Source organism: Coregonus lavaretus (assembly GCF_964263955.1).
Source record: "Coregonus lavaretus genome assembly, chromosome: 36".
NCBI lineage: Eukaryota > Metazoa > Chordata > Actinopteri > Salmoniformes > Salmonidae > Coregonus > Coregonus lavaretus.
The window spans coordinates 2,399,340-2,426,108 of record NC_140023.1 but is presented as its reverse complement, the minus strand read 5'-3'; the positions used below and the strand labels follow the sequence as shown (position 1 = coordinate 2,426,108).

Genomic DNA, 26,769 nt, shown 5'->3' with positions numbered 1-26,769 from the left:
TGTTTTAGATTCCATCTCTCACAGTTGAAGTGTACCTATGATAAAAATGACAGACCTCTACATTCTTTGCAAGTAGGAAAACCTGCAAAATCGGCAGTGTATCAAATACTTGTTCTCCCCACTGTAGACCAAAGGATACAGCTATAGCACCGGGAACGTTTAATATAGTAATATCACAGTAATACAATAGTAATATCACAGTATTGTACACTAGCAGTAATTTGTTTTGAGGGATGACCGAGGAAATCGTCTGTCTGATTATTTGAGTCTGACCATGGGAGATTCTCAATGAAAATGATCGGAGAGGTTGAGAGTAGAAGAAGTTCAGGAGAAAAAACTAACAAAATATAATTATTGTAAAATTGACTGTCCATAAAATGTATATAGTAAGTATAAGCTGGAAGTAGAGGCCTAAGCATTGTTGTTCACTAGTTTACTCCAATTAGGGAAAGGGTGGTGGGGTTGGAAAGTAATAAAGGGGAATATTTTTTTTTTTAAGGATATGTATGTATATGTATGTGTGTATGTATGTATATGTGTGTGTATATATATATATATATATATATATATATATATATATATATATAAATAAATAAATAAAAAAACATGGGGGATTGGAAGTGATGCAGACAATTACATTGATGGAAGTTACAATCTATCTGCAATATTAAGCTGATCTACCCCCTAAAGAAAAAGAAAAATAAAGAAAAAAACGATAACAAAGTAAATAAAACAAAAACGATATAAAAAATAGTCCTTCCTCTCCTTCGTGACCCGGAATCCAGTAAGTGGTCGGCATATGTAGGAGTGTCAATTTGTTAATAGGTGAACGAAGCAGTTTGGCTCCTCTCCTCGACTGCCACCACCGGTGGAGGATGCTTGGGTGTATCCTATCGCAGAAGTGTTTTGAAATCAGCCACACCCCCTTTGAAACAGCTGTTTTCTCGGAGGGGAAAAGCATGCACACAGAAAAAAATTATATGCAACTTATTTATCCTTTTGTCAATAAAATGTCTAGCACAACTAGCATTTTTTAAAACCACTTTACACATGTATTTTGGGATTCCAACTTTGTAAACGTCATTTGCCTGATGACAAGCGCATTTATTTCCTGTGTTCCTCTCCTCAACTCGAAAAGGAGGCGAGGAGAGGATGCGAGGAAATCCAATTGAGATTCTCCACATTTCCTCCAGCCACTTCAAACTTGCCAGGTTGATGTCTGCTGGTCTGTCCTACATTCAATGTGTTCATCTTTTATGTCTGACTGGATTCTAACCTGGGTCTTCTGCGTGCCACAAGGAGAAAACAAATGAGAGAAAATGAGAATGGAATGAACTCTACCTACATGTGTATTCATCCTACAGTTTTTAACAGACAATGTGATTCCACCTCTGTAAACATAATTTGCCTGATGACAAGCGCATTTATTTCCTGGTTTCCAATCCTCGAAAAGGAGGCGAGGAAATCCAATTGAGATTCTCCCCATTTCTGTTATGCATTTGATTGGGGAACTAATACAAGTCTTCAATAAATTCACATGCTGATAATGTGCCATTTCCAGCTCTAGGTAGATGTAGATTAGGTTTATTGCCTGGTCCAAGTCACATCAGACACCCAGGAGTTGCTCCAATTCCACCTGTTTCCAGTGTCAGCCCATCTTGTAAATCTTTAATTAGACTGCCTGAAGGGAGATCAACACACAAACATTATATTACAAGCATACATTAATACTCTCAATTGGACAGTCGATAGCAGAGAACATAAGAGATTACTTTTTACACTTCAGTCTGGTTCCCAGATGCGAAATTGAATGGTTCTCTGCCCCAAATGACGATGCTAGCGAGGTTGTTTAGCTGTAAGTAAGGCGGTAGACTTGGATTTGGTTGGACCATTGGTTTAGTCAGAGAAACTCAAGAGAGGGTTGGACCATGGAGTTAGTTAGAGGGCGCAACACCACATCTGTCCCATTATGGCATCTGTCCCATTATGGCATCTGTCCCATTATGGCATCTGTCCCATTATGGCATCTGTGAGACCATAGACAGCGCCATCTTCATTTTTAAGTAGTCAATTTTCTTCTTCTTTATGAGTTGGTAAACAAACTGAAAGGGGTGCATACTGCCTCCTGGAGTGTGTTGTCTGGACAGGTATAAAGCCAAGGTTGGCGATTTACTGCCACCTGCAGTTATGGAATGTTTGCTCACAAGTATAATTCATTGGCTGATCCGTCCTGATGACCTAGATGGAATTATTAGATCCTTCCTTAACACATAGGAAGTCCCACCCAGTTGACTACTTAAAAATTGTGAAAGTCCTCAATGGCGCGCTGCCCATGCTAAAACAGGCTTTTGGGCACTAGAGTCCTCTATCTATCTCTATGAGTTGGACATAGAGATCCTATAATTCACTAAGAATACACTGTGTGTGTAGTAGAACAGTTACAAAGGAGAACCACTAACGTCACTCTCTGGTTTCATTCAGATGCAGACAGCACACTGCCCTCTCGTCCTTGCTGTGCACCACCTCAGAGCAGGCGTGAGCCCCGATCCATACGGCCCGGCTCCGGCCTGTCAGTCGTTTCAACTCGCTCGCCAACGATATTCCTTTCCGCCGATCCTCGCGAACAGGTCTGACACAGTCTTCACGCTGAGCTGTCTGAGGACATTAAAGCTGTTAGTTATGACCAGCTACTCCAGAGAAATAACCCCAATTTCGGTCATCACAAAATAGTGGGATTTGTTAAGATTTTGAGACATTTGCAAACTGTTCTTTTGATTGGGTTGGTCATGCCATCTTAAACACAGCAAACATTTTTACCTAAACATATTTACAGTTACTGACAAATTCAATACATGTGGCCCATGCAGGAAATCTCATTCATTTGGCTATCAACAACACCTGAAGTATCTCACACACACACACACACACACACACACACACACACACACACACACACACACACACACACACACACACACACACACACACACACACACACACACACACACACACACACACACACTCACACACCCCTCATCACATACAGAATGTCCTCATCCTATGTATATCCTCACCTCTTTTCCCTGAGCCTGCTCCCTGAGTCTGAGGATGAACTTCCCCTGACCCCTCCACCTCCCCTGGGCTTGGAACACACAGTCCTGGTCCAGGAGGATCCTCTGGGTGGGTCTGGCAGGGAGCCTGCGCCCCAGGGGTTCCTTGACCACCTCCTCTATCAGAATGTAGTCGCTGGCGTTGTCCGCTGACAGCAGGAGGCTGGACTGTCTGGCTTTCCTCAGTGTCTGCAAGTGAAATGGAGATCAGGTACACGGTTAAAGGCATGATCTGTAATTTGAACAGCCTGCCCCTGCAACTTTGTTTGGTAAGCTAAGGGATGGGGTTAGTGAAATGTAACCACGCCCAAATTCATAGATTGAGCTTCATAGACTGGTGCAAGGATGGACAGTCCATTTGATTCTCCAATGACACTGAACATCTAAAAACATATCAAGAGAGTGCCTGACTCCCATATGCTTACCTGTTGGATGAGGTCATTGCCTGTGATGTGTCTGGGAGCTCTGAGGGTCACTGGTGATTGGTCAGGAGACACTCCATGTACTTCCACCAGAAAGGAATCGTCCTCCAGTCCACAGCCTACGTCCATCTCCTCTAAAACTGGCTTCTCCTCATTCATAGGCTGAAACAAAGGTGAATAGTAAACGTATGGTTAAGATTGAGTCTTTTTTAGAGACATCAACAACAGTTAATTCATATCTGCAAAGAATGGCATAATTGGCGCATTCCACACATTGAAAGGAACAGAGTCAGCTGCAGCGCAGCGCCCCCAGTGCAGTTTTTGGGGTTGAACAAGCTGAACAGGTTGAGTAGATCAAAGACAAAAATGTCCAATATAATTAGAATCCATGCTCTGAAGCAACATCATTTAGAAACTGTGCAATGACTTTACCAATTGAAAGTCATACATTTGGTCATAAGAGAACGGAACAGTGATTTTGAGTAGGTTGAAATACAACCTGACCTTTTCTCTTGTTTTGAGGCACACTCTGCCCAGGTAGCCTTCGTCAGGGTTCCAGCTCTCAACAACCCTGAGTATCTCCTCCTCAGGCCTGATGATCCTCTGCAGGAGAGGCCTCCGAACCTCCCCCCTCTCACCCCGAGCCTCCCCCCTCTCACGGGGCAATGCCACCCTCTCTTCCATCAGGAAGCAAGAAGAGAAGGAGAAGCAAGTGGAGGAGGAGAGGGATGGAATGATCTGGGAGGCAGAGAGGGATGGAAGGATCTGGGAGGCAGAGAGGGAGAGAGAAAGAGAGATTAAGCATTATATTGGTGCAGCTGCACTGTTAAAATGAATCTCGAAGATCCAAATGTGTAGAATGCAGAGGTACAGTACATGGTGAAGTGAAAAATGCCATGCTCACATTGTGTAGGAGCTCTCTGGCAGTGGTCCTCTCACTCACATCCACCACTGTGAAAGGCTCAGGCCCAGGGACTCCATGTACGGTGACCCTGTACTGCACAGCAGCCCTACGCTCCTCTGTACTAAAAAGCTGGGAGACACACACACACACACACATACAGTGTCATCGGAAAGTATTCAGATCCATTGACCTTTTCCACATTTTGTTATGTTACAGCCTTATTCTAAAATTGATTATTTAAAAAAAATCCTCATCAATCTACACACAATACCCCATAATGACAAAGAGAAAACAGGTTTTTAGAAATGTTTGCAAATGTATTTAAAATAAAAAACAGAAATACCTTATTTACGTAAGTATTCAGACCCTTTGCTATGAGACTTGAAATTGAGCTCAGGTGCATCCTGTTTCCACTGATCATCCTTGAGATGTTTCTACAACTTGATTGGAGTCCACCTGTGGTCAATTCAATTGATTGGACATGATTTGGAAAGGCATACACCGGTATATATAAGGTCCCACAGTTGACAGTGCATGTCAGAGCAAAAACCAAGCCATGAGGTCGAAGGAATTGTCCGTAGAGCTCTGAGACAGGATTTTATCGAGGCACCGATCTGGGGAATGGTACCAAAAAATGTCTGCAACATTGAAGGTCCCCAAGAACACAGTGGCCTCCATCATTCTTAAATGGAAGAAGTTTGAAACCACTAACACTCTTCCTAGAGCTGGCCGCCTGGCCAAACTGAGCAATCGGGGGAGAAGGGCCTTGGTCAGGGAGGTGACCAAAAACCTGATGGTCACTCTGACAGAGCTCTAGAGTTCCTCTGTGGAGATGGGAGAACCTTCCAGAAGGACAACCATCTCTGCAGCACTCCACCAATCAGGCCTTTATGGTAGAGTGGCCAGACGGAAGCCACTCCTCAGTAAAAGGCACATGACAGCCCACTTGGATTGAAGTATTTGGCCTGAATGCAAAGTGTCACGTCTGGAGGAAAACAGGCACCATCCCTACGGTGAAGCATGGTGGTGGCAGCATCATGCTGTGGGGATGTTTTTCAGCGGCAGGGTTTGGGAGACTAGTCAGGATTAAGGCAAAGATGAACGGAGCAATGTACAGAGAGATCCTTGATGAAAACCTTCTCCAGAGTGCTCAGGACCTCAGACTGGGGCGATGGTTCACCTTCCAACAGGACAATGACCCTAAGCACACAGCCAAGACAACGCAGGAGTGGCTTCGGGACAAGTCTCTGAATGTCCTTGAGTGGCCCAGCCAGAGCCCGGACTTGAACCCGATCGAACCTCTCTGGAGAGACCTGAAAATAGCTGTGCAGCAACGCTCCCCATCCAACCTGACAGAGCTTGAGAGGATCTGCAAAGAATGGGAAAAACTCCCCAAATACAGGTGTGCCAGGCTTGTAGCGTCATACCCAAGAAGACTCAAGGCTGTAATCGCTGCCAAAGGTGCTTCAACAAAGTACTGAGTAAAGGGTCTGAATACTTATGTAAATGTGATATTTCTGTTTTTTACTTTTAATAAATTAGCAAAAATGTATAAAAACCTGTTTTTGCTTTGTCATTATTTGGTATTGTGTGTAGATTGATGAGGGGGAAAAAACAATTTAATCCATTTTAGAATAAGGCTGTAACCTAACAAAATGTGGAAAAAGTCAAGGGGTCTATATACTTTCAGAAGGCACAGTACAGCGTGAGTTTAGTGGTTACTGCAGGGCTGAATCAAAATCCTACACACCCTGTAGCTCTCCAGGACAGGAGTAGGAGAGAACCCTGCACTACACACTCACTACACACTATAGACTACAGACTCACCCATGACGCAGGCCGTGAACCTGCTGTTCCACTGTCTTCAGATGTACGGCTGTAGATGAACAGACTGGAGACTGGCAGGGCCTCATTGTGCTGATTCCTCAACTGCACGTGTCTGTATCCTACCACACACACACAAACAGTTTGAAATAATTGCCACTGTTAGTATTGGGAATATAATGCTCTCATTTGACAGCATTGCAACTTTTTCTGCCTTTCTTCTAGTTTTGTTTTACCCATGCTGTCTCTTGAAAGTGAACTTGATATGGGCATAGAATTTCTACCAGTTTTGTGTGAATTCAATTAGCTAATAAAATTTTAAAAGTTGTCTTTATCTTCAGTTTTCCTGTAAAGTATAGAATGATTTCAACACAGACTGTTTTATTGGACAGCAGGAGGGAAAAAACTGTACAAATACGACCTACGCAGATCGATCAAGATGACAAGACACAAGTATAGGGACAGAGTGGAGGAGCAACTCAGCCGGTCGGATACGAGGCGTATGTTGAAAGGGCTTCTAACGATCACAGATTACAAAAAGAAAGCCAGTCACGTCGCGGACACCAACACCGCCCTGCCGGATGAGCTAAACACCTTTTTCTCACACTTCGAGCAAAACGACTCTGAGCTGCCGAGGAGAGCCACTGAGGACAATGAGGGCTAAGTGCTTACAGTCTCCACGGAGGACGTAGTTAACCCTTGAAAGGCTGCCGGCCCAGATGGCATCCCTAACACACCCTCAGAGCATGTGCTGACCAGCTAGTTGTTGTGTTTTTGGACATTTTGTTATGTACACTACCGGTCAAAAGTTTTAGAACACCTACTCATTCAAGGGTTTTTCTTTATTTTTACTATTTTCTACATTGTAGAATAATAGTGATGACATCAAAACAATGAAATAACACATATGGAATCATGTAGTAACCAAAAAAGTGTTAAACAAATCAAAATACATTTTATATTTGAGATTCTTCAAATAGCCACCCTTTGCCTTGCTGACAGCTTTGCACACTCTTGGCATTCTCTCAACCAGCTTCATGAGGTAGTCACCTGGAAAGCATTTCAATGAACAGGTGTGCCTTCTTAAAAGTTAATTTGTGGAATTACTTTCCTTCTTAATGCGTTTGAGCCAATCAGTTGTTTTGTGACAAGGTAGTGGGGGTATACAGAAGAGAGCCCTATTTGGTAAAAGACCAAGTCCATATTATGGCAAGAACAGCTCAAATAAGCAAAGAGAAAAGACAGTCCATCATTACTTAAAGACATGAAAGGTCAGTCAATACGGAACATTTCAAGAACTTTGAAAGTTTCTTCAAGTGCAGTCGCAAAAACCATCAAGCGCTATGATGAAACTGGCTCTCATGAGGACCGCCACAGGAAAGGAAGACCCAGAGTTACCTCTGCTGCCGAGGATAAGTTCATTAGAGTTACCAGCCTCAGAAATTGCAGCCCAAATAAATGCTTCACAGAGTTCAAGTAACAGACACCTCAACATCAGATGTTCAGAGGAGACTGTGTGAATGTTATGGTGTGGGGGTGTTTTGCTGGTGACACTGTCTGTGATTTATTTAGAATTCAAGGCACACTTAACCAGCATGGCTACCACAGCATTCTGCAGCAATACGCCATCACATCTGGTTTGGGTTTAGTGGGACTATCATTCGTTTTTCAACAGGACAATGACCCAACACACCTCCAGGCTGTGTAAGGGCTATTTTACCAAGAAGGAGAGTGATGGAGTGCTGCATCAGATGACCTGGCCTCCACAATCCCCCGACCTCAACCAAATTTAGATGGTTTGGGATGAGTCGGACCGCAGAGTGAAGGAAAAGCAGCCAACAAGTGCTCAGCATATGTGAGAACTCCTTCAAGACTGTTGGAAAAGCTTTCCAGGTGAAGCTGGTTGAGAGAATGCCAAGAGTGTGCAAACCTGTCATCAAGGCAAAGGGTGGCTATTTGAAGAATCTCAAATATAAAATATATTTAGATTTGTTTAACACTTTTTGGGTTACTACATGATTCCATATGTGTTATTTCATAGTTTTTATGTCTTCATTATTATTCTACAATGTAGAAAATTGTAAAAATAAAAAAAAAACCTTGAATGAGTAGGTGTTCTAAAACATTTGACCGGTAGTGTATATATTTGTTGTATTTCTTCCCCCCTTTTTCCCCAATTTCGTGATATCCAATTACGATCTTGTCTCATCGCTGCAACTCTCCAACGGGCTCGGTTGAGTCATGTGTCCTTCGAAACCCGCTAAACCGCGCCTCTTAACACCCGCCTGCTTAACCCGGGAAGCTAGCCGCACCAATGTGTCGGAGGAAACATTGTTCAACTGACGACCGAAGTCAGCCTGCATGTACCCGGCCCGCCACAAGGAGTCACTAGAGCGCGATGAGCCAAGTAAAGCCCCCTCGGCAAACCCTCCCCTAACCCAGACGACTCTGGGCCAATTGTGCGCCGCCCTATGGGACTCCCGGTCACAGCCGGGTGTGACACAGCCTGGGATCGAACAGCCGGGTGTGACACAGCCTGGGATCGAACACGGGTCTGTAGTGACGCCTCAAGCACTGCGATGCAGTGCCTTAGACTGCTGCGCCACTCGGGAGGCCCCGTTTTTGGACATTTTCAATCTCTCTCTAGCTCAGGCTGTTAACCCCACCTGCTTCAAGATGTCCACTATCATCCTCGTGCCCAAGACAGGGGAAGTAACTGAACCAATACAGACCTGTAGCACTCACTTCCGTCATAATGAAATGCTTCGAGAGGGTAGTCAAAGACTACATCACCTCCTCCGTCCCCGACACACTCGACTCTCTCCAGATCCACGGATGACACAATCACCCTCACACTGCACTCTGCCCTCACCCACCTGGACAAGAGCAACGTGAGGACTACAGCTCGGCCTTCAATACTACAGTGCCCTCTAAGCTCACCACAAAGCTCACAGTCTTGGGACTGAACTCCTCCCTGTGCAACTGGTTCCTAGACTTCCTGATGGCCAACCCCAGGTGGTGAAGGTGGGCAACAATACCTCCTCCACACTGATTATCAACACGGGGGTCCCACAAGGGTGCGTCCTCAGTCCCCTCCTGTATTCCCTGTATACCCACAACTGCGTGGCCTCACACAGTTCCATCTCCACCATCAAGTTTGCTGACGACACAACAGTAGTAGGCCTGATTACCAACAACAACGAGACGGCCTACAGGGAGGAGGTAGGCATTCTGAAGGTGTGGTGCCAGGTAAACAACCTCTCCCTCAACGTTAGCAAAACAAAGGAGCTGATTGTGGACTTCAGGAGGAACCAGGCTGGGCACGCCCCCATCCTCATCAATGGGACTGTCATGGAGACGGTCAAAAACCTCAAGTTCCTCTGCGTACACATCTCTGAGGTGCTGAAATGGTCAAACCACACAGACACCGTGGTGAAGAAGGCATGACAGCGACTCTTTAACTCTGGAAGCAACGCAAGCACAATAACTGTTAGTCGGGAGCTTCATGAAATGGGTTTCCACATTTTTTTCCCCCAGGTCTATTGTTGAACTATCAAGGTCCCCCTAAAACGACTTGTTAATAGCTCTGCCAGTGTTTGTAGTTCCTGTGTCCTTGCACAAACAAAGAAGATCATTCCTAACAGAATAGTTTGTGCAGGAATTAGGCTCATTATAGCAGCATCTAGGCCTTCATTTCCATTCAACAGTTAGGCTGTACCCCATCTAAATGAAAAAAGGGGAACTTCACATCTTTAATTCACTCTTTCTGTAACTTGAATCTTACCTTACATTTTATTAAAATAATATCACAAATGAATTTAAACAGATTTTTATATTTTAAATGCATATTTTAAGTTATACTGTATATATTTTTTTACTTGCAGCCTTACTGTAAATATGCAGTAGAATCGGATGTAGACATTTTAGTTGAAATATCCCAACATTTGAACTAAAACAACAATGGCCTTACAGACATTTCCTTAGGATATGCATGGATGCAATGACGCAAAACAAAAGTTTGCGCTGAGGTAAATACAATGTAGGCTATGTATAGCCATAGAATCAAATCAGATCCATAGTCTAATTCATTACTATCTTAATTCTTGCAAAACCAATTGAAAAATCTGAAATAATGGAAAACCTTTGCCCATAATTGCTCGCATAAATTAATACTTTGGAAATGCTTTGGACTCATAACCAGTAGCCTAAGTGAAATCAAATGGATTATTGTATGAAATATGGATTAAAATGATATGCAGTGGTAGGCTACAACAACTGAATGCTATCAAATGCAACATGCCTACCCCCAGAATAAAAATTAAAGTATAATTAATTATATTCTGTTTTGAAACAGGGTTACAGTATTTTGAAAATGTCAGTTACATTTATTGCACACCAAACCCTAAACTGTCTGACGATACTCATGACTGAAGCCTACCTACACAGAATGACATTATTCTGGAGAAAAAGTGGAGAGAAAATCCAGGTGCACTAAGTCTTGAATGGGCATGTGAAGACAAATAGGTCTGGGTCATTTACCTACATATATCCTCCCTATTTGTTTACATGTGAGTGGCCATTCACTTAGTATATGCCCATTCAGTTTGCATATGGTGCTCATTCAGAGGTATTTCAGAATTGTTAAAGCTATAGTCCTTAATTAAAAGAATAACAAAGAGGCCACCCCACCTCTGTTTTGGTAAAAAGCTGAGGGATGGGCCTGGAGAAATGTAACCATTCTCAAATTCATAGACAGACCTATGGATGCAATGATTGACTATCCATGACATCAAAATGATAGTTTTAACCATGTTTTGAGGCTATAGTGTTTGTATTTACATTGTACAAACTTTGGAGTAAAACAAGCTTATACAGTGGGGAGAACAAGTATTTGATTCACTGCCGATTTTGCAGGTTTTCCTACTTACATAGCATGTAGAGGTCTGTAATTTTTATCATAGGTACACTTCAACTGTGAGAGACGGAATCTAAAACAAAAATCCAGAAAATCACATTGTATGATTTTTAAGTAATTAATTTGCATTGTATTGCATGACATAAGTATTTGATCACCTACCAACCAGTAAGAATTCCAGCTCTCACAGACCTGTTAGTTTTTCTTTAAGAAGCCCTCCTGTTCTCCACTCATTACCTGTATTAACTGCACCTGTTTGAACTTGTTACCTGTATAAAAGACACCTTTCCACACACTCAATCAAACAGACTCCAACCTCTCCACAATGGCCAAGACCAGAGAACTGTGTAAGGACATCAGGGATAAAATTGTAGACCTGCACAAGGCTGGGATGGGCTACAGGACAATAGGCAAGCAGCTTGGTGAGAAGGCAACAACTGTTGGCGCAATTATTAGAAAATGGAAGAAGTTCCAGATGACGGTCAATCACCCTCAGTCTGGGGCTCCATGCAAGATCTCACCTCGTGGGGCATCAATGATCATGAGGAAGGTGAGGGATCAGCCCAGAACTACACGGCAGGACTTGGTCAATGACCTGAAGAGAGCTGGGACCACAGTCTCAAAGAAAACCATTAGTAACACACTACGCCGTCATGGATTAAAATCCTGCAGCGCACGCAAGGTCCCCCTGCTCAAGCCAGCGCATGTCCAGGCCCGTCTGAAGTTTGCTAATGACCATCTGGATGATCCAGAGGAGGAATGGGAGAAGGTCATGTGGTCTGATGAGACAAAAATATAGCTTTTTGGTCTAAACTCCACTCGCCGTGTTTGGAGGAAGAAGAAGGATGAGTACAACCCCAAGAACACCATCCCAACCGTGAAGCATGGAGGTGGAAACATCATTCTTTGGGGATGCTTTTCTGCAAAGGGGACAGGACGACTGCACCGTATTGAGGGGAGGATGGATGGGGCCATGTATTGCGAGATCTTGGCCAACAACCTCCTTCCCTCAGTAAGAGCATTGAAGATGGGTCGTGGCTGGGTCTTCCAGCATGACAACGACCCGAAACACACAGCCAGGGCAACTAAGGAGTGGCTCCGTAAGAAGCATCTCAAGGTCCTGGAGTGGCCTAGCTAGTCTCCAGACCTGAACCCAATTGAAAATCTTTGGAGGGAGCTGAAAGTCCGTATTGCCCAGCGACAGCCCCGAAACCTGAAGGATCTGGAGAAGGTCTGTATGGAGGAGTGGGCCAAAATCCCTGCTGCAGTGTGTGCAAACCTGGTCAAGACCTACAGGAAACGTATGATCTCTGTAATTGCAAACAAAGGTTTCTGCTTTTCTGATGTATCATATACTTATGTCATACAAAATCATACAATGTGATTTTCTGGATTTTTGTTTTAGATTCCGTCTCTCACAGTTGAAGTGTACCTATGATAAAAATTACAGACCTCTACATGCTTTGTAAGTAGGAAAACCTGCAAAATCGGCAGTGTATTAAATACTTGTTCTCCCCACTGTATTTTGGGTTCTGATGGGTTACGACAGTTGAACTAAGCTCATGAGGCATTTATAAGTTATATTCTCCAAGAATCAATGGGTATATATAATTTATTTACAAGTCCAAAAATGGATGTAGCAACTAAGGATTCTAGCTTTAATGTTAGGAAAGAATGTACACCTACAGCCACACTCACAGCAGGTGTTCATGTTTGAAATGTCTCGTGACAATTAGTCTCTTTTCATCTGACTGTAGCATTACCAGGCTTGGGTCTTCTAATAAAAAACACACTCTTTGTCTGTGTGTGGAAGATAAGTCACAGATGAAATTGTGTAGTGTGTGTCTTTGTGTGTGTTTTTTCAGAGTGTGCGCATGCACAAGTCTAGTGTGTGTACTTACCTGTCCGGAGTGCTCTGAGTGATATGATTCTCTGAGCGGTGGTCTGGGAGCTGTGGTGTTCCACCACAGTAAAGCGTAGGAAGGCCAGGTCAGCCATGAGCAGGGGGAAGTGGAAGCTCTGGTTCCAAATGGGGTTCAGGGGGTTACGGTGGACAGGTTTGGTGCGGAAGTGACACCCGTCAGCCTGCATGCCCAGGATGTCTACCTCGATGCATGGACTGCCTGCTGTAGTCCCTGGGCATAGATTCTGACCAGAGATTATCTGGAAGGAATGGAAAGAGAGAAGGAGGGGGGAGATAGGAGAGAGACACAGATAGAGAGAAAGACGTCAAGAAAAAACATGTTGCATCACATGAACTGACCGAGGATCACTAGCTAGTTGTTGTACACATGTATACATCCAATCCATTACCTCTGCTATGTACTCACAGTGAGAGACAACAGGGCGGGGCTCATGCCCTCTGGGTCTCTGTCCAGGGGGCAGAAGTGTCCGTAGAGTGGGCAGCTGGGGTCCCACAGGACCGGGGGCTTCAGGACGTACCCACAACCCCTGTTAGGCTCAAACATGGCGGCGTTCAGCTGCAGGGGTAGGTCTGAGTGAGGGTGAGAGTGAGAGAGAGGAGAAAAATATGTTTACTTTCAGAGAGACTCAAAAAGAGGTTTGTGCTCCAACAACTAGACTTTCAGACAGAATGCCATTTTCAAGAAGCATGTTGTGCTCCAATTTCAATTTACTTCTCTGAATCAACTTCTGAAATATTGAATTCGCCGAACCCCTTGTCCCTTCGTACTTTTGACTGAATGCAGACAGGGCCAACTCATTCTGGCAATAGGCCAAACATCGGTTCCTCACATGAAGCTAGCCAAATTAATTTAACTTTTGGCATAATGAAGCAAACTTGACTTAGTTGACGACTCCTAGCGTCTAGCTCACCATCGGTCTGGTAGTTGAGAGCGACCAGCTGTATTCCATGCAGCCAGAAGAGTAGGGGACTGGGGTTGGTGGAGTCGATACGTGTGGCTGCCGGGTAGGTCCGCAGGAGCTGGGCGCTGGTGTGTTGGATCAGCTTCCGGGAGTAGCGGCGACACAGGCGCTTGGCGGCGTTCTCATTGACTGAGGAGACGTTGTAGCACTTTGGGGTGTGGATGATGGAGCTAAGGGAGGCGTTACTGGTGTAAGGAGGGGAGGTGTGGGATTCTTCCCAGTTGGGACGGGGGCCCTCTGATGCTGTTCCTTCAGATTTAGGGGGAAAGGGTTATGAGAGAAGTGTGTGTAAGAGGTATGTATTTGTGTGTGTGTGTGTGTGTGTGTGTGTGTGTGTGTGTGTGTGTGAGACACACTGAACGCAAAGGGTTTATCTTATCAACTTTCAAATATATCCAAAAGATGTCCAGCCTGTCTAGGAAGAAGTAGCAGAACCTTAGCCATTGAGTTAGAACTGAGTGTTGATAGATAGGCATGGGGCAGAGAAGAGTAGCCTACCTCTCCCTGGGGTACGCATGACTGTCGATGGGTCCCCTGGAACACCTTTCCCTGGATCTTTCCCAAAGATGGACCTCCTTCCCTTTCCTCTAGGAGAAAGGAATTCCTGTCTCTCTTTTCGCTCCCTGGGAGACTCAGATGTAGTGGGGGTGGATAGACCTGGGACACACACGGACTCATACCTTTACAAGGAGATCTCACAAGTCAGACAACTGTTTCAGGGATATTACATGAACCTATTATCGTGAATGTGTGACTGGAACACAAGGCTATTTACATTGTATAGTTTGTTTATAGAAGATGACATAATGAAAGGAAGGACCTGGGAATTTGACAGCTTGGCAGTAGATCACCAGATCCGATAGCTCCTGGGCTATCTGGCGTCCTTCCTTCTTGCTCCGAGGCAGCTTGAACTCTTCCTCCAGCTCCTTGCCAAATACCTGTGTGTGTGTGTGTGTTTGTGTGTGTTTGTGAGAGTGTGTGTGTGTGTAAAAATACAAACGAGGCAAAACTCTTTCAGACAAATACCAACAATATCCATGCTGAATATTTATTCTTAACCCATGTCTCATGATGTTATTAATCAAATATAATGGGAGAAACTGGTTAATTAAGAAAAATACCAACAAGATAAATACTTTTGTATTTCTACGTCTACTGGATCCTGCCGCTGAATGGAGATGGAGGATAAACTCACTTCTCCTTTGTTGTCAGTAGATCTCTTGCATTTCTTCATCTTCTTGGGGACTTCGTCACTGTGTTTGGTCTGTAACTTCTCCCCTGACGAAGACTTTCCCTCCGGCCTATCCTCCAAGATATTATCTGTATCAACGTAGACATTCCCAGCCAAATACATTATTATTGCAGTCTAAACAAAAACACACATTCATGCAGTGAAATATAATTTGAGGTTTTCAGTGACAAATAACTATGTAACATTCAAACATGTGGCCAAAAACGATTGGCTTTCAAGCAATCTCTTGTCGTTTTTGACCCACTTGGTAATCAAATTGAGTATCAGTGGGTACTCATTTAGTAGATAAGAAGCTTTCCAAATGTCACAACGCCCTCGTGCAATGGACACATAGTCACACAGCCAGTGTACTAGAACACAGCACAAACAGAGCACAAACCTATTCAGCAACAGGACAACAAGCATGCTGTGGAATTGTCAAATCTTAAGTGATTCATTTGATTCTTTTTATTACCTTCTTGGACAGAAGAAGCAGCAGATAAAGCCAGGGCATCAGCTACAGAGGAAGAGTGAGTAGGGGGTCAAAGGTTAAGTAGAAGAATTGGGATGATCAACAGTATTGCTGTTTGAGGGCATTATGAGGGTGTGACGACTATTTTTTTATTTTATTTTTATTTAACCTTTATTTAACCAGGTAAGCCAGTTGAGAACAGGTTCTCATTTACAACTGCGACCTGGCCAAGACAAAGCAAAGTAGTGCAACAAAAACAACACAGAGTTACATATGGGGTAAAAAAAAAACATAAAGTCAGAAATACAACAGAAAATATATATACAGTGTGTGCAAATGTAGCAAGTTATGGAGGTAAGGCAATAAATAGGCTATAGTGCAGAATAATTACAATAGTATTAACACTGGAATGCTAGATGTGCAAGAGATTATGTGCAAATAGAGATACTGGGGTGCAAAAGAGCAAATTAAATAACAATATAGGGATGAGGTAGTTGGGTGGGCTAAATTCAGATGGGCTGTGTACAGGTGCAGTGATCGGTAAGGTGCTCTGACAACTGATGCTTAAAGTTATTGAGGGAGATAAGAGTCTCCAGCTTCAGAGATTTTTGCAATTCGTTCCAGTCATTGGCAGCAGAGAACTGGAAGGAATGGCGGCCAAAGGAGGTGTTGGCTTTGGGAATGACCAGTGAGATATACCTGCTGGAGCGCAGACTACGGGTGGGTGCTGCTATGGTGACCAATGAGCTAAGATAAGGCGGGGATTTGCCTAGCAGTGATCTATAGATGGCCTGGAGCCAGTGGGTTTGACGACGAACATGTAGTGAGGACCAGCCAACAAGAGCGTACAGGTCACAGTGGTGGGTAGTGTATGGGGCTTTGGAGACAAAACGGATGGCACTGTGATAGACTACATCCAATTTGCTGAGTAGAGTGTTGGAGGCTATTTTATAAATGACATCGCCGAAGTCAAGGATCGGTAGGATAGTCAGTTTTACGAGGGCATGTTTGGCAGCATGAGTGAAGGAGGCTTTGTTGCGAAATAGGAAGCCGATTCTAGATTTAACTTTGGATTGGAGATTCTTTATGTGAGTCTGGAAGTTGAGTTTACAGTCTAACCAGACACCTAGATATTTGTAGTTGTCCACATACTCTAGGTCAGACCCGTCGAGAGTGGTGATTCTAGTCGGGTGGGCGGGTGCTAGCAGCGTTCGATTGAAAAGCATGCATTTAGTTTTACTAGTGTTTAAGAGCAGTTGAAGGCTACTGAAGGATTGTTGTATGGCATTGAAGCTCGTTTGGAGGTTTGTTAACACAGTGTCCAATGAAGGGCCAGATGTATACAAAATGGTGTCGTCTGCGTAGAGGTGGATCTGAGAGTCACCAGCAGCAAGAGCGACATCATTGATATACACGGAGAAAAGTGTCGGCCCAAGAATTGAACCCTGTGGCACCCCCATAGAGACTGCCATAGGTCCAGACAACAGGCCCTCCGATTTGACACACTGAACTCTATCTGAGAAGTAGTTGGTGAACCAGGCGAGGCAGTCATTTGAGAAACCAAGGCTATTTAGTCTGCCAATAAGAATGCGGTGGTTGACAGAGTCGAAAGCCTTGGCCAGGTCGATGAAGACGGCTGCACAGTACTGTCTATTATCAATCGCGGTTATAATATCGTTTAGGACCTTGAGCGTGGCTGAAGTGCACCCGTGACCAGCTCGGAAACCGGATTGCATAGCGGAGAAGGTACGGTGTTATTCGAAATGGTCGATGATCTGTTTATTAACTTGGCTTTCGAATACTTTCGAAAGGCAGGGCAGGATGGATATAGGTCTGTAGCAGTTTGGATCTAGAGTGTCACCCCCTTTGAAGAGGGGGATGACTGCGGCAGCTTTCCAATCTCTGGGGATCTCAGACGTTATGAAAGAGAGGTTGAACAGACTAGTAATAGGGGTTGCGACAATTTCGGCGGCTAGTTTTAGGAAGAAAGGGTCCGGATTGTCTAGCCCAGCTGATTTGTAGGGGTCCAGATTTTGCAGCGCTTTCAAAACATCAGCTGTCAGCTGTCTGACTATAAACTGGCATACACTGGGATGCTATTGGTGTTGTGATCATACCATCAGATAGTGATTCATACTCATAGTCGTATTCATCCTCATCCTCTTCTTCCTCCTGTTCCTCATTGGTTGGGAAGGGAGGAGGCATCACACTACTGGCCTGAGCATGCATCTGGGCCAACTGGTGAGCCTGTATCAGGAAGAGTCATTTATGACAATCTTATTTCCTTCTAATTATGTATCAGTGTACCATCATTTTGAGGTACATATAGCACATTATATAGATACAGGACTGGATCAACAACTGTTAAGAGAACTTTTGGTCAGTGTGTTCCTTATCAGTGGCCTTGCCTTCTGTTTGAGGATGTCCACCGGCGTCTGGTGATCTTTCAGCTTCTTGTTCTTGAGGAGGATTTTCCCCCTCAGTTGCCATGGTGACGGCAGCAGCGGGTCGTCCAAGAAATCACTCTCGAACAGGAACTTTGTCACCAGTTTATCCCCAAACACAGTCTGTTGAAGGACAACACAAACACACCATCAGAGTTCTAAACTGTTCTGAGGGGAAGAAGGATCAATAATGATTGACTTATTAAAGGCAATGTACAGTATGTTGCGGGTGGCGGTTCCCTAACTCTATGACTAACCTGAACCCTTAACCTAACCTCACCCCCTCTCCACTTCCTTTCGTAAAACACCAACGAGCATCAGAAAGAGCCCATTTCACATCTCAACATTTCAACACTGAACTGGACAGGACAGTAAGTAGGCCTACCCACCTTGAAGATGTCGGCCATCTTGCGTTGCTGCGGCAGGGAGCAGTGATTCTCTATGGACAGCATCACAGGTAGGTCAGAGGTCACGAAGGCAGAGCGGTTCACCGCCTCCACCACATCCTGCAGGAACGGGAGATTAACTCAACTCAATAAATGAAATTCAACTCAACTCATCTCATCTTAGTTAAACTAAATTCAACACACCTTGAAGGGTATGCGGGTAGTGAGGGTGTGTCCATGGTAGATGATCGGCATGCCATCGTCTCCATCCCAACAGTCTAGTTCAACACTCCTGCATCCCTGGAGGAGCACCTGAGACAACAACAAACCAAACAGTAATGTGGACACCTGGACACAACACCTGGACACAACACCTGGACACAACACCTGGACACCTCTATGGCTTGGATCAGAAGGTTTGGATCTCTTGATGTAATTGGCTAAGGTGTTGGACTGACAGACGCAAGGACCTGGGTTCAAATCCTGGTAGGGCTACCCCCCAAATTCACAACAATAAAGGCTTTTCACTGACAGTTTATCACCACAACAGCTGTATTGCTGTACACTCAATCGGTTTGAGTAAATATTACATGGAGTGTTATCCCCGTCAGGGTAATACCAGTGTTCTGATTGTCACCTGGCTGTACAGCTCCACAGACGACCCTCCCTTGAGTTGGTGTGCGGTCAGGTAGGTGTTGTGTGATGTAGCAATGTAGTAGTATGACAGAGGGTACTGGAGCTCTTCAATATTCAGCGGAGACTCTTCCAGTTTGGAAGCAGAGTTGTCCTTGTCCATCAGATACCTTATAGCAGGGGAAAACCAACCTGGGTCATTCCTGAATTGGGGTACTTTTTGGCTCAGTTGATAAGAGCAGGGTCATGGGTTCAATTCCCGCAGGGATCACAAACACATACAAGAAATACTGACCGGGCAAATCCCTCAAAGGACATCCAGCCAATCTGACGCAAAGTGGCAGATGGTTCAAAAGTCTGGAACACACAACACATTAATTCAGTGGAAGATTGTCTGCCAAAGGACACACACACACACACTTCATCGTCACACACCTGGATGATTCTTAGGACTTCATCATGCGAGTGGTTCTCTCCCTGACAGTTGACCAGGAAGTCGTTGAGGTGCATGATGGTCATGCCCAGAGCTCCCAGCGAGACACTCTCCACACCAGTACCATTGGTCACGATGCTGGCTGCAGCTATGGCGTCTGAAATATGCTTCTGATTGTCTGACATGTGTCTCTTGATCCGGATGGAAAGACCAAGGTCCAGGCCGTTACGCGTCAGAAGGTCTAGTATGGGGGGAAATACAAAATAAAGACATTTACACTTGACTTCAAAGCAAATATGAGTAGCTCAGTTTATTTACATACACAGCCCTGATTGGCTGATAGGATGGTCTAGAGCCCATCCCCTTACCCAGATGAATAGTCATTGGTCTATTATAATCAGATCAGATTGTGACGTCATGATCTGGACCAAAAACTCCATCCCACCTGAACAGGCTGAAATTCAAGGCATTCAAATAAATGTCGGTGTTATTTCCACCTCAGTGTCGAAATATAAAAAAACAGGAATATCAAGTTTTTAACTGCACTACCCCTTTAAAGGGCTTTTCACACTGCACAGACCGTCTTAGCCTAGGGCTGAGAGCTTCCTGTACGTTTGTAGTTTGAAGACTGATATATCCTAGACTGGTCCCAGATCTGTTTGTGCTTCTCTCACCAACTCCAGTGGTCCTTGACATGCCAAGCATGATGATATAGCACATACAGATCTGGGACCAGGCTTCATTACTCCTGTAGAATCTAAATGGAATTGACCCCAACTGGGCAGGTAACTCACCCAGGTAACTCACCCAGGAAACTCACCCAGGAAACTCACCCAGGAAACTCACCCAGGAAACTCACCCAGGAAACTCACCCAGGAAACTCACCCAGGAAACTCACCCAGGTCTGGTTGTATTCCTGTGACTGTGTCGTCGATGCTGAGGTGAGTGTAGAGAGGAGCAGGCTCAGAGGCAGACTGAACACAGGGCACAGCATGGGCATCAAACACATCCTTCAGGTCCTTACGACTCCGGATACTACACACCAACATGGGAACAAAAAGATGGAGGCCCCAATTCACTCATTTGTAGATAATGTCAACTTCCTAGGACATGCTGGTGCAAATCAAACACACTACTGAAAGCCCTATCTGGAAATCCACAATCTGCCATTGATTAAATAGTGGCAATTTTTTACACTGGGAAAACACTGGGAAAATCATAAGGAATGTACATCTCACTGCTGTAACAACACTTAATGTATTACACAATAATACAGTATAGATAGATACATGTTGAGTTAGAGGAGATTACCTGAAGGACTTGAAGAGCTCAACAAACTCAGTAAACCTCATTGTGCCATCTGACACCATGAGGTTCTGGAAGCTCTTTGATTGGCTCTTACCCCGGCTAGGTAGTGTCTGATTTGGCCTATTACTGAAGCGAGAAGCCAATGAAATGTTATGTGTACTGAATTTCAGCACAAACATCAGCACACCCAAATTAAACATGAAGCATATGCACGCACACACACACGCACACGCACACACACACACACAGAAGAATATACCACAGTTTGTAGCATCTTACCCTGTTTGAGCCTTGTGATTGGAGGCTGAGGAAGAGGAGGAGATGGAGGAGGAAGAGGTACTAATGGCCATGGATCTACTGGTGGAGGAGGAGAGAGGCCCAGGGAAACCATAGGAGCTGCTGTCCTCCTGGTCTTGGTCCATGTTGTCTGTCGGGTCTGGTGCACTCCGCCCTAAGATATCCCAACCGCTCTTCACCTTCTGTGACACCATCTCATCATCTGTGGCATCCCCACTGTCCCCCTGTCACCATGCACGCACGCACACACACACACACACACACACACCAAATGTAGTTATTTTATTGAAACTGACTCAACATGTTCCTCCAACCAAGCGCCAGGCATTTGTGCAGGAGTTGAATAAATCTCTACTGCAAATATCTCTCCTCACCCTAGTCACAGACTTCTTTTTCTTCTGATTGGAGGTCACAGTGAGATGGCTGTTCTTCTGAGCTCCAGACTTCTCCATGCTACCAGCACCCACACTCCATCTCCTGCCCCCAAACAGCTCGATGGCCTGGGCTAGTGTCGGACCCTCGTATCTGCCATCCTCCTGGAAGAGAGAGGAACATGTTCTTGGTACAAAATGGTAAATCACTCACATCTACTCACTCATGACTGCTGACACCATTCACACTCTACCAGTAGGGACTGGGACTGGAACACTACAAGACTTGGGACTTGACTTGGACCCGAGGTTTAGTAACTGGACTCCATCATTGCATCGCAGTCCCTCACCTGATAGAGATTGACGTACTTCCTCCGGAGCCACTGCAGCCTTTGGTCAGGGAACTTCCTCATCCTCCTGTGAACAGCTAACAGGGCCTGCAGCCCAGAGTACACCATTCTAGCTGTGTTTCTGGGGGCCACAAAGTGTAATAACCTGTTGTCTGTTGTATGGAGCCCATAGAGCAGAGTCACCCCACACTCCTCCAGGCTCAGCCCACATGAGAGCTTGTTCTGCAGGCATGTCGCCTGAACATCAGCCCCTGGATGGCCCATGAAGACAGCTTTAGCCACGGAGAGATCCAGGAATCCATCCAACTGGCCATTCAGTATGGGCTGCCCACAGTACTGACCGCCAGCCCCTGACACAGTGGGGCTCCGGAGCTTGGAGGAGTCAGGGCCAGGGCTAGAACCAGGCAGGCCCCCACCACCACTGTGGAGCTTGGCCCAGGTGAGGACACAATTGTCGGGTTGGAGTCGGAGCAGGCAGCGGGCGGTGAGGTGGGAGTCCTGGTCGTAGTGGATCACAGTAGCGCCCTGCTGGAGGAAGTGGTGCACGTGGGGCTGGAGGGAGAGGACGTACCACGGGATGAGTTCCGTACCGTGGGCAAAGGCCTTCTGAGTCCTCTCACCCGTACCCTGGAAGTCTGGGTCTTTGCCCTGTGATAGGTCAGATAGGTCACCCGAAGACTCGGAGAGATCACCCACGGTGAACCTGACCAGAGAAGAGTGTTTTCAGGAGAGGTAAATGACCGAAAGAAGCTTTAAAATGATGCAGATGTTATTATCTATAATAAGACACCAACACAAAACAAATGATAATGCATTGATACTTATATTAAGAAAAATAATATGTAATATTGAAATGGGGAGCCAATTTCACCTAGCTTGTATCAGATAGCAGGTGTTGTGGTATCAGTGTTTTTTCCGATTTTATTGACACTTTCTAGCACAATCAGAGCCAAAATCTTGCACAATCAACTAAAAAGTAGCCTAACGTTAGGTGGGCCCACTGTGGACACTTACTGGTTGCGGTTGCCATCCTTGAAGGAGTTTTTACGTGAACCAGTGATGCTCCCATCACCAGACCCTCCAGACTCCTCCCAATCCTCAGACTCCATACTGCGGTTGCAGCTACGGATGGTCTGCAGGATGTTGTTGACGGTTGCTTCCTTCTCTGGTTGGTTGAGCCCATCTGGCCCCGCCCGTTGCAGGAAGTTGTCCTGTCCGTTGTAGTCAGAGACAAACTACGCAGTAGCGGTGCGTGGATAAAATCACCAGGGAAAAAATGCCATATTACCACCTATGTGTTAGTGATAATTGCGTTGTTTGCTCTATAACCTGTTAGTTCATATGTCTTGACACCGTGAAGAAGACACAACGGCAGAATAAATCCAACCACACCTTTGTTTCATCACAAAACCGGAGAGCAACATCTGCCCGGTGATCCACAAAACATATTGCATGTGACAAACAGTCAAGCAAGTTAATGTTTCCGACATTTTCGGACTACTAAACAACTATTGATTTATAACCACAGAGAGTTACCGCAAGTCGCAAAGAAAACAGCTGACTGCACTATTCCAGCACCATTTCAACTTCAACATCATCTAATCACCTATGTTTAGTCTAATACAGTGACAACTAAAAGATACCAAAAACGATTTAGTCCAATCAACGTAAGCTAAATATGATGTGGCTGTCCATGGTTCTGATTTATGTGTGTGTGTGTGTGTGTGCGTGCAAGTAGAAAAAACATGTTGACTCACCCTACTTCTAGAGAAACACCAATGCCATCCTCTTTCATGTTGCCTAAACGATCTATGACTCTGTCATATAGTACACGCTTTTGTTTTTTGTTGTCCTAGGCTACCTGGCAAAAATTATTGCTCGCTAGCCTAACTTCCTTTCATGGGCCACGATGTGCCAGGCCAGCTAGTTAACATTAGCCTACTATATCTACCTACATCACAGGAGGCTGCTGAGGGGAGAATGGCTCATAATAATGGCTGGAACAGAGCAAATGGAATGGCATCTAACACCTGGAAACCATGTGTTTGATGTATTTGATACCATTCCACCTTTTCTGCTCCAGACATTACCAAAAGCCCGTTCTCCCCAATTAAGGTGCCACCAACCTCCTGTGAGCTACATGTTGAACTTTCATCCTCTCAGGCCAGGGGCACAATGTATGAATTTGTGGTTGGATCAGAATCACCTTTATAATCATTGGCCAGTGCGAAGAATTAAGTAAAACCACAAGTCCAAATCCCTATCTCCATCCATGGCTAATTTAGGAAATCGCTAGCTAGCCACCGGAGGACAACGACACAACAATGTACGTTTTTTCTGTCAATGACAGCCAAATCCAAACTGGCTTCCCTAGACACTTTTTTTTTGTGCACCAGGACCATTCACAGTTGAGCTCACTCAGTTTAGCTCAACGCTGATTGGCTATTATTTGATTTTTTTAAATATCAAGGGAGGCCAAATGCTTGCTTGCTGGCTTCCCTTGCATTCAATGCTACGGGCGGCAACAATGTTATACTCTTTTTGACCAGACAGCATCAGTTAGATGGGCTACATATACGGAAACAGAGGGGCGCTGTTTTGCTCGCTCGGATGCTTTCTCCAGTGAGATACATTCAGCCTCTTGCGAATTGAAGGAAATCAATTATTTTGTATGTTTTTTTCTTTGTAAATTTTTTGGGATCCATGAATATACACCACTGAAACTATGGAAAGAAGGCATGGTGGTGTTTAAGATGAGAAAGGTTACTAAAGTATATTTATGATGAGTCGGGTTGTGTGAAGATTCAGTTTTGGCCTGAATGGATGGTCACGAAAAGGTCAAATGCACTTGATACTTTAATAGAACACATCATTTAAATGTTGTGTAAAGGAATATCAAAGAAGGAATAGGAAACTACAGTAGGAAACAGGTGCAGTGATGTCAACACTTAGTAAATGTGGCCCTAATTTCTAAGTACAAGGCCAACATTCCTCTAGCCTAATCCTAGATCTGTTTGTACGGTCTTGCTAAAAATGCATAATTCCTCACCTCCACAGAGTCCTGTGAGCTGAGGCTGACCAGGCTAGCTGCTCCATCCAGGACCTCCCCTAGCTCTCTCAGAAAGACCCCACAGAAGGGCACCACCCTGCAGCCCGGGATGTGGAGGGCACGCGAGACCACCTTCCTGTACTCTGCAGACGTCTCGTGGTGCGCCATGGCATCCTTCAGGGCACGCATGGTCTCGATGTTCGACTGCTCCATGAACTGCCACATCTTTAGCACCTTGCGAGACCTGAAGGGTAGGATGGAGAGATGCAGCTGAGTGAGAATGGAGGTGGGAGGGCCAAAAGTGGACAGTTTAGGAGGCGAAGTTGGAGATGAAGACAGAATGTGGGTGAAAGAAAAATGGTGTGATGTTTATTAACTAAGCAGGAAATGATACTTGAGCAGAGGTAGATGGATCCTAAATATATTTGCAAAAACATCAAATCAAATAATCAAATGTTCCCTTGAAGAATTGGTTCTAGCCCTGCTTCTACCTGAGTCCAGCCAGGAACTCCATGACAGTGTTGTAGTTTCCCATGTTCCAACAGCACCTGGCCACGTGGACCAGACATGAGAACATCTCTCTCTTCTCCTCAATAGAACCTGCTGTCAGAATCATCCATGTCACCCAGGAGCTCACCTGGAAACAGGAAAACGGTTTGAATCTAGAGTCACCTTTGTGCAACAGGACTGTGTTATCCCTCTGAGCTCAAGCCAAGTTATTAGCTCTGGGAGCCAACACAAGTCTTCAGGTCTCAGGCACAGTTACTCGACATATAGGTGGAAAATGTATTCCCCATGTTGAGACACGTCGCAGGTTAGTTATTTCTCTCTCACCTCATTGAATCTTGTGACCAGGTCCTCTACAGCGTTGTGGGGCCTACTGCAGCCAGCCATAAGATTAGTTTGTCCAGGTTGGTGTGTCTGCCCCTGGGGCTGTGGCTGTGGCTGGCCAGGGCCTCCCAGGTCATGGGTGAGGAAGCAGATGTAGTCCAGTGGTAGGATCCGGCTGTAGAGCTGCAGCTCCTGATCCATGAGGACGTAGGCCATCTCCTCCGGGAAACTGACCAGGGGTCGGAGGTCAGACAGCTCCTTATTGACCTCCGTCAGTGGAGCCGCCGGCACCACGCTGGATCCCGCCATGGGGGAGCGCAGCTGGCGCTCTGGGAGGGAGGGAGGGGGTAATAGGGAGGGAGGGGGGTGAAGGAGGAGGGAGGGAAGGGTGAGTCAAGAGGGAGTTAAGAAAGGAGTAAAATACTGTAGATTGTTTCTGGACTCCTACATTGACCCTACTGGTAGACACTTCATGTAGAATTGAATCGATCAGATAAGTGTAAGCAATATGGTTATAGCCATAGAAATAGGAATTAGAATACTAATAGTACACTGCTCAAAAAAAGAAAGGGAACACTTAAACAACACAATGTAACTCCAAGTCAATCACACTTCTGTGAAATCAAACTGTCCACTTAGGAAGCAACACTGATTGACAATACATTTCACATGCTGTTGTGCAAATGGAATAGACAACAGGTAGAAAATATAGGCAATTAGCAAGACACCCCCAATAAAGGACTGTTTTTGCAGGTGGTGACCACAGACCACTTCTCAGTTCCTATGCTTCCTGGCTGATGTTTTGGTCACTTTTGAATGCTGGCGGTGCTTTCACTCGAGTGGTAGCATGAGACGGAGTCTACAACCCACACAAGTGGCTCAGGTAGTGCAGCTCATCCAGGA

The 26,769-nt window shown here is 45.1% G+C and overlaps 1 protein-coding gene across 1 annotated transcript in view; it reads right to left on the bottom strand.

Annotated features, from left to right (window-relative positions):
- Window positions 1-627: 627 nt before the first annotated feature.
- LOC311110503 (1-phosphatidylinositol 4,5-bisphosphate phosphodiesterase epsilon-1-like) overlaps window positions 628-26,769 on the bottom strand; it is a 36,172-nt gene continuing 10,030 nt past the window's right edge. Inside the window, exons 4-32 of the mRNA XM_084153024.1 lie at window positions 25,870-26,195; window positions 25,527-25,672; window positions 25,036-25,279; window positions 23,001-23,221; window positions 21,987-22,689; window positions 21,640-21,801; window positions 21,248-21,489; window positions 20,972-21,094; window positions 20,559-20,695; window positions 19,663-19,901; window positions 19,523-19,584; window positions 19,232-19,397; window positions 18,799-18,906; window positions 18,598-18,714; window positions 18,173-18,331; window positions 17,882-18,011; window positions 15,768-15,809; window positions 15,257-15,381; window positions 14,882-14,999; window positions 14,560-14,718; window positions 14,011-14,310; window positions 13,506-13,669; window positions 13,077-13,338; window positions 6,264-6,382; window positions 4,437-4,565; window positions 4,037-4,297; window positions 3,536-3,694; window positions 3,075-3,299; window positions 628-2,655 (exon numbers count right to left, since the gene is read on the bottom strand). Coding sequence (XP_084009150.1) covers window positions 2,461-2,655; window positions 3,075-3,299; window positions 3,536-3,694; window positions 4,037-4,297; window positions 4,437-4,565; window positions 6,264-6,382; window positions 13,077-13,338; window positions 13,506-13,669; window positions 14,011-14,310; window positions 14,560-14,718; window positions 14,882-14,999; window positions 15,257-15,381; window positions 15,768-15,809; window positions 17,882-18,011; window positions 18,173-18,331; window positions 18,598-18,714; window positions 18,799-18,906; window positions 19,232-19,397; window positions 19,523-19,584; window positions 19,663-19,901; window positions 20,559-20,695; window positions 20,972-21,094; window positions 21,248-21,489; window positions 21,640-21,801; window positions 21,987-22,689; window positions 23,001-23,221; window positions 25,036-25,279; window positions 25,527-25,672; window positions 25,870-26,195 — 5,543 coding nt within the window. The 3' untranslated portion in view covers window positions 628-2,460. The remainder of the gene's footprint in view (window positions 2,656-3,074; window positions 3,300-3,535; window positions 3,695-4,036; window positions 4,298-4,436; window positions 4,566-6,263; window positions 6,383-13,076; window positions 13,339-13,505; window positions 13,670-14,010; window positions 14,311-14,559; window positions 14,719-14,881; window positions 15,000-15,256; window positions 15,382-15,767; window positions 15,810-17,881; window positions 18,012-18,172; window positions 18,332-18,597; window positions 18,715-18,798; window positions 18,907-19,231; window positions 19,398-19,522; window positions 19,585-19,662; window positions 19,902-20,558; window positions 20,696-20,971; window positions 21,095-21,247; window positions 21,490-21,639; window positions 21,802-21,986; window positions 22,690-23,000; window positions 23,222-25,035; window positions 25,280-25,526; window positions 25,673-25,869; window positions 26,196-26,769) is intronic.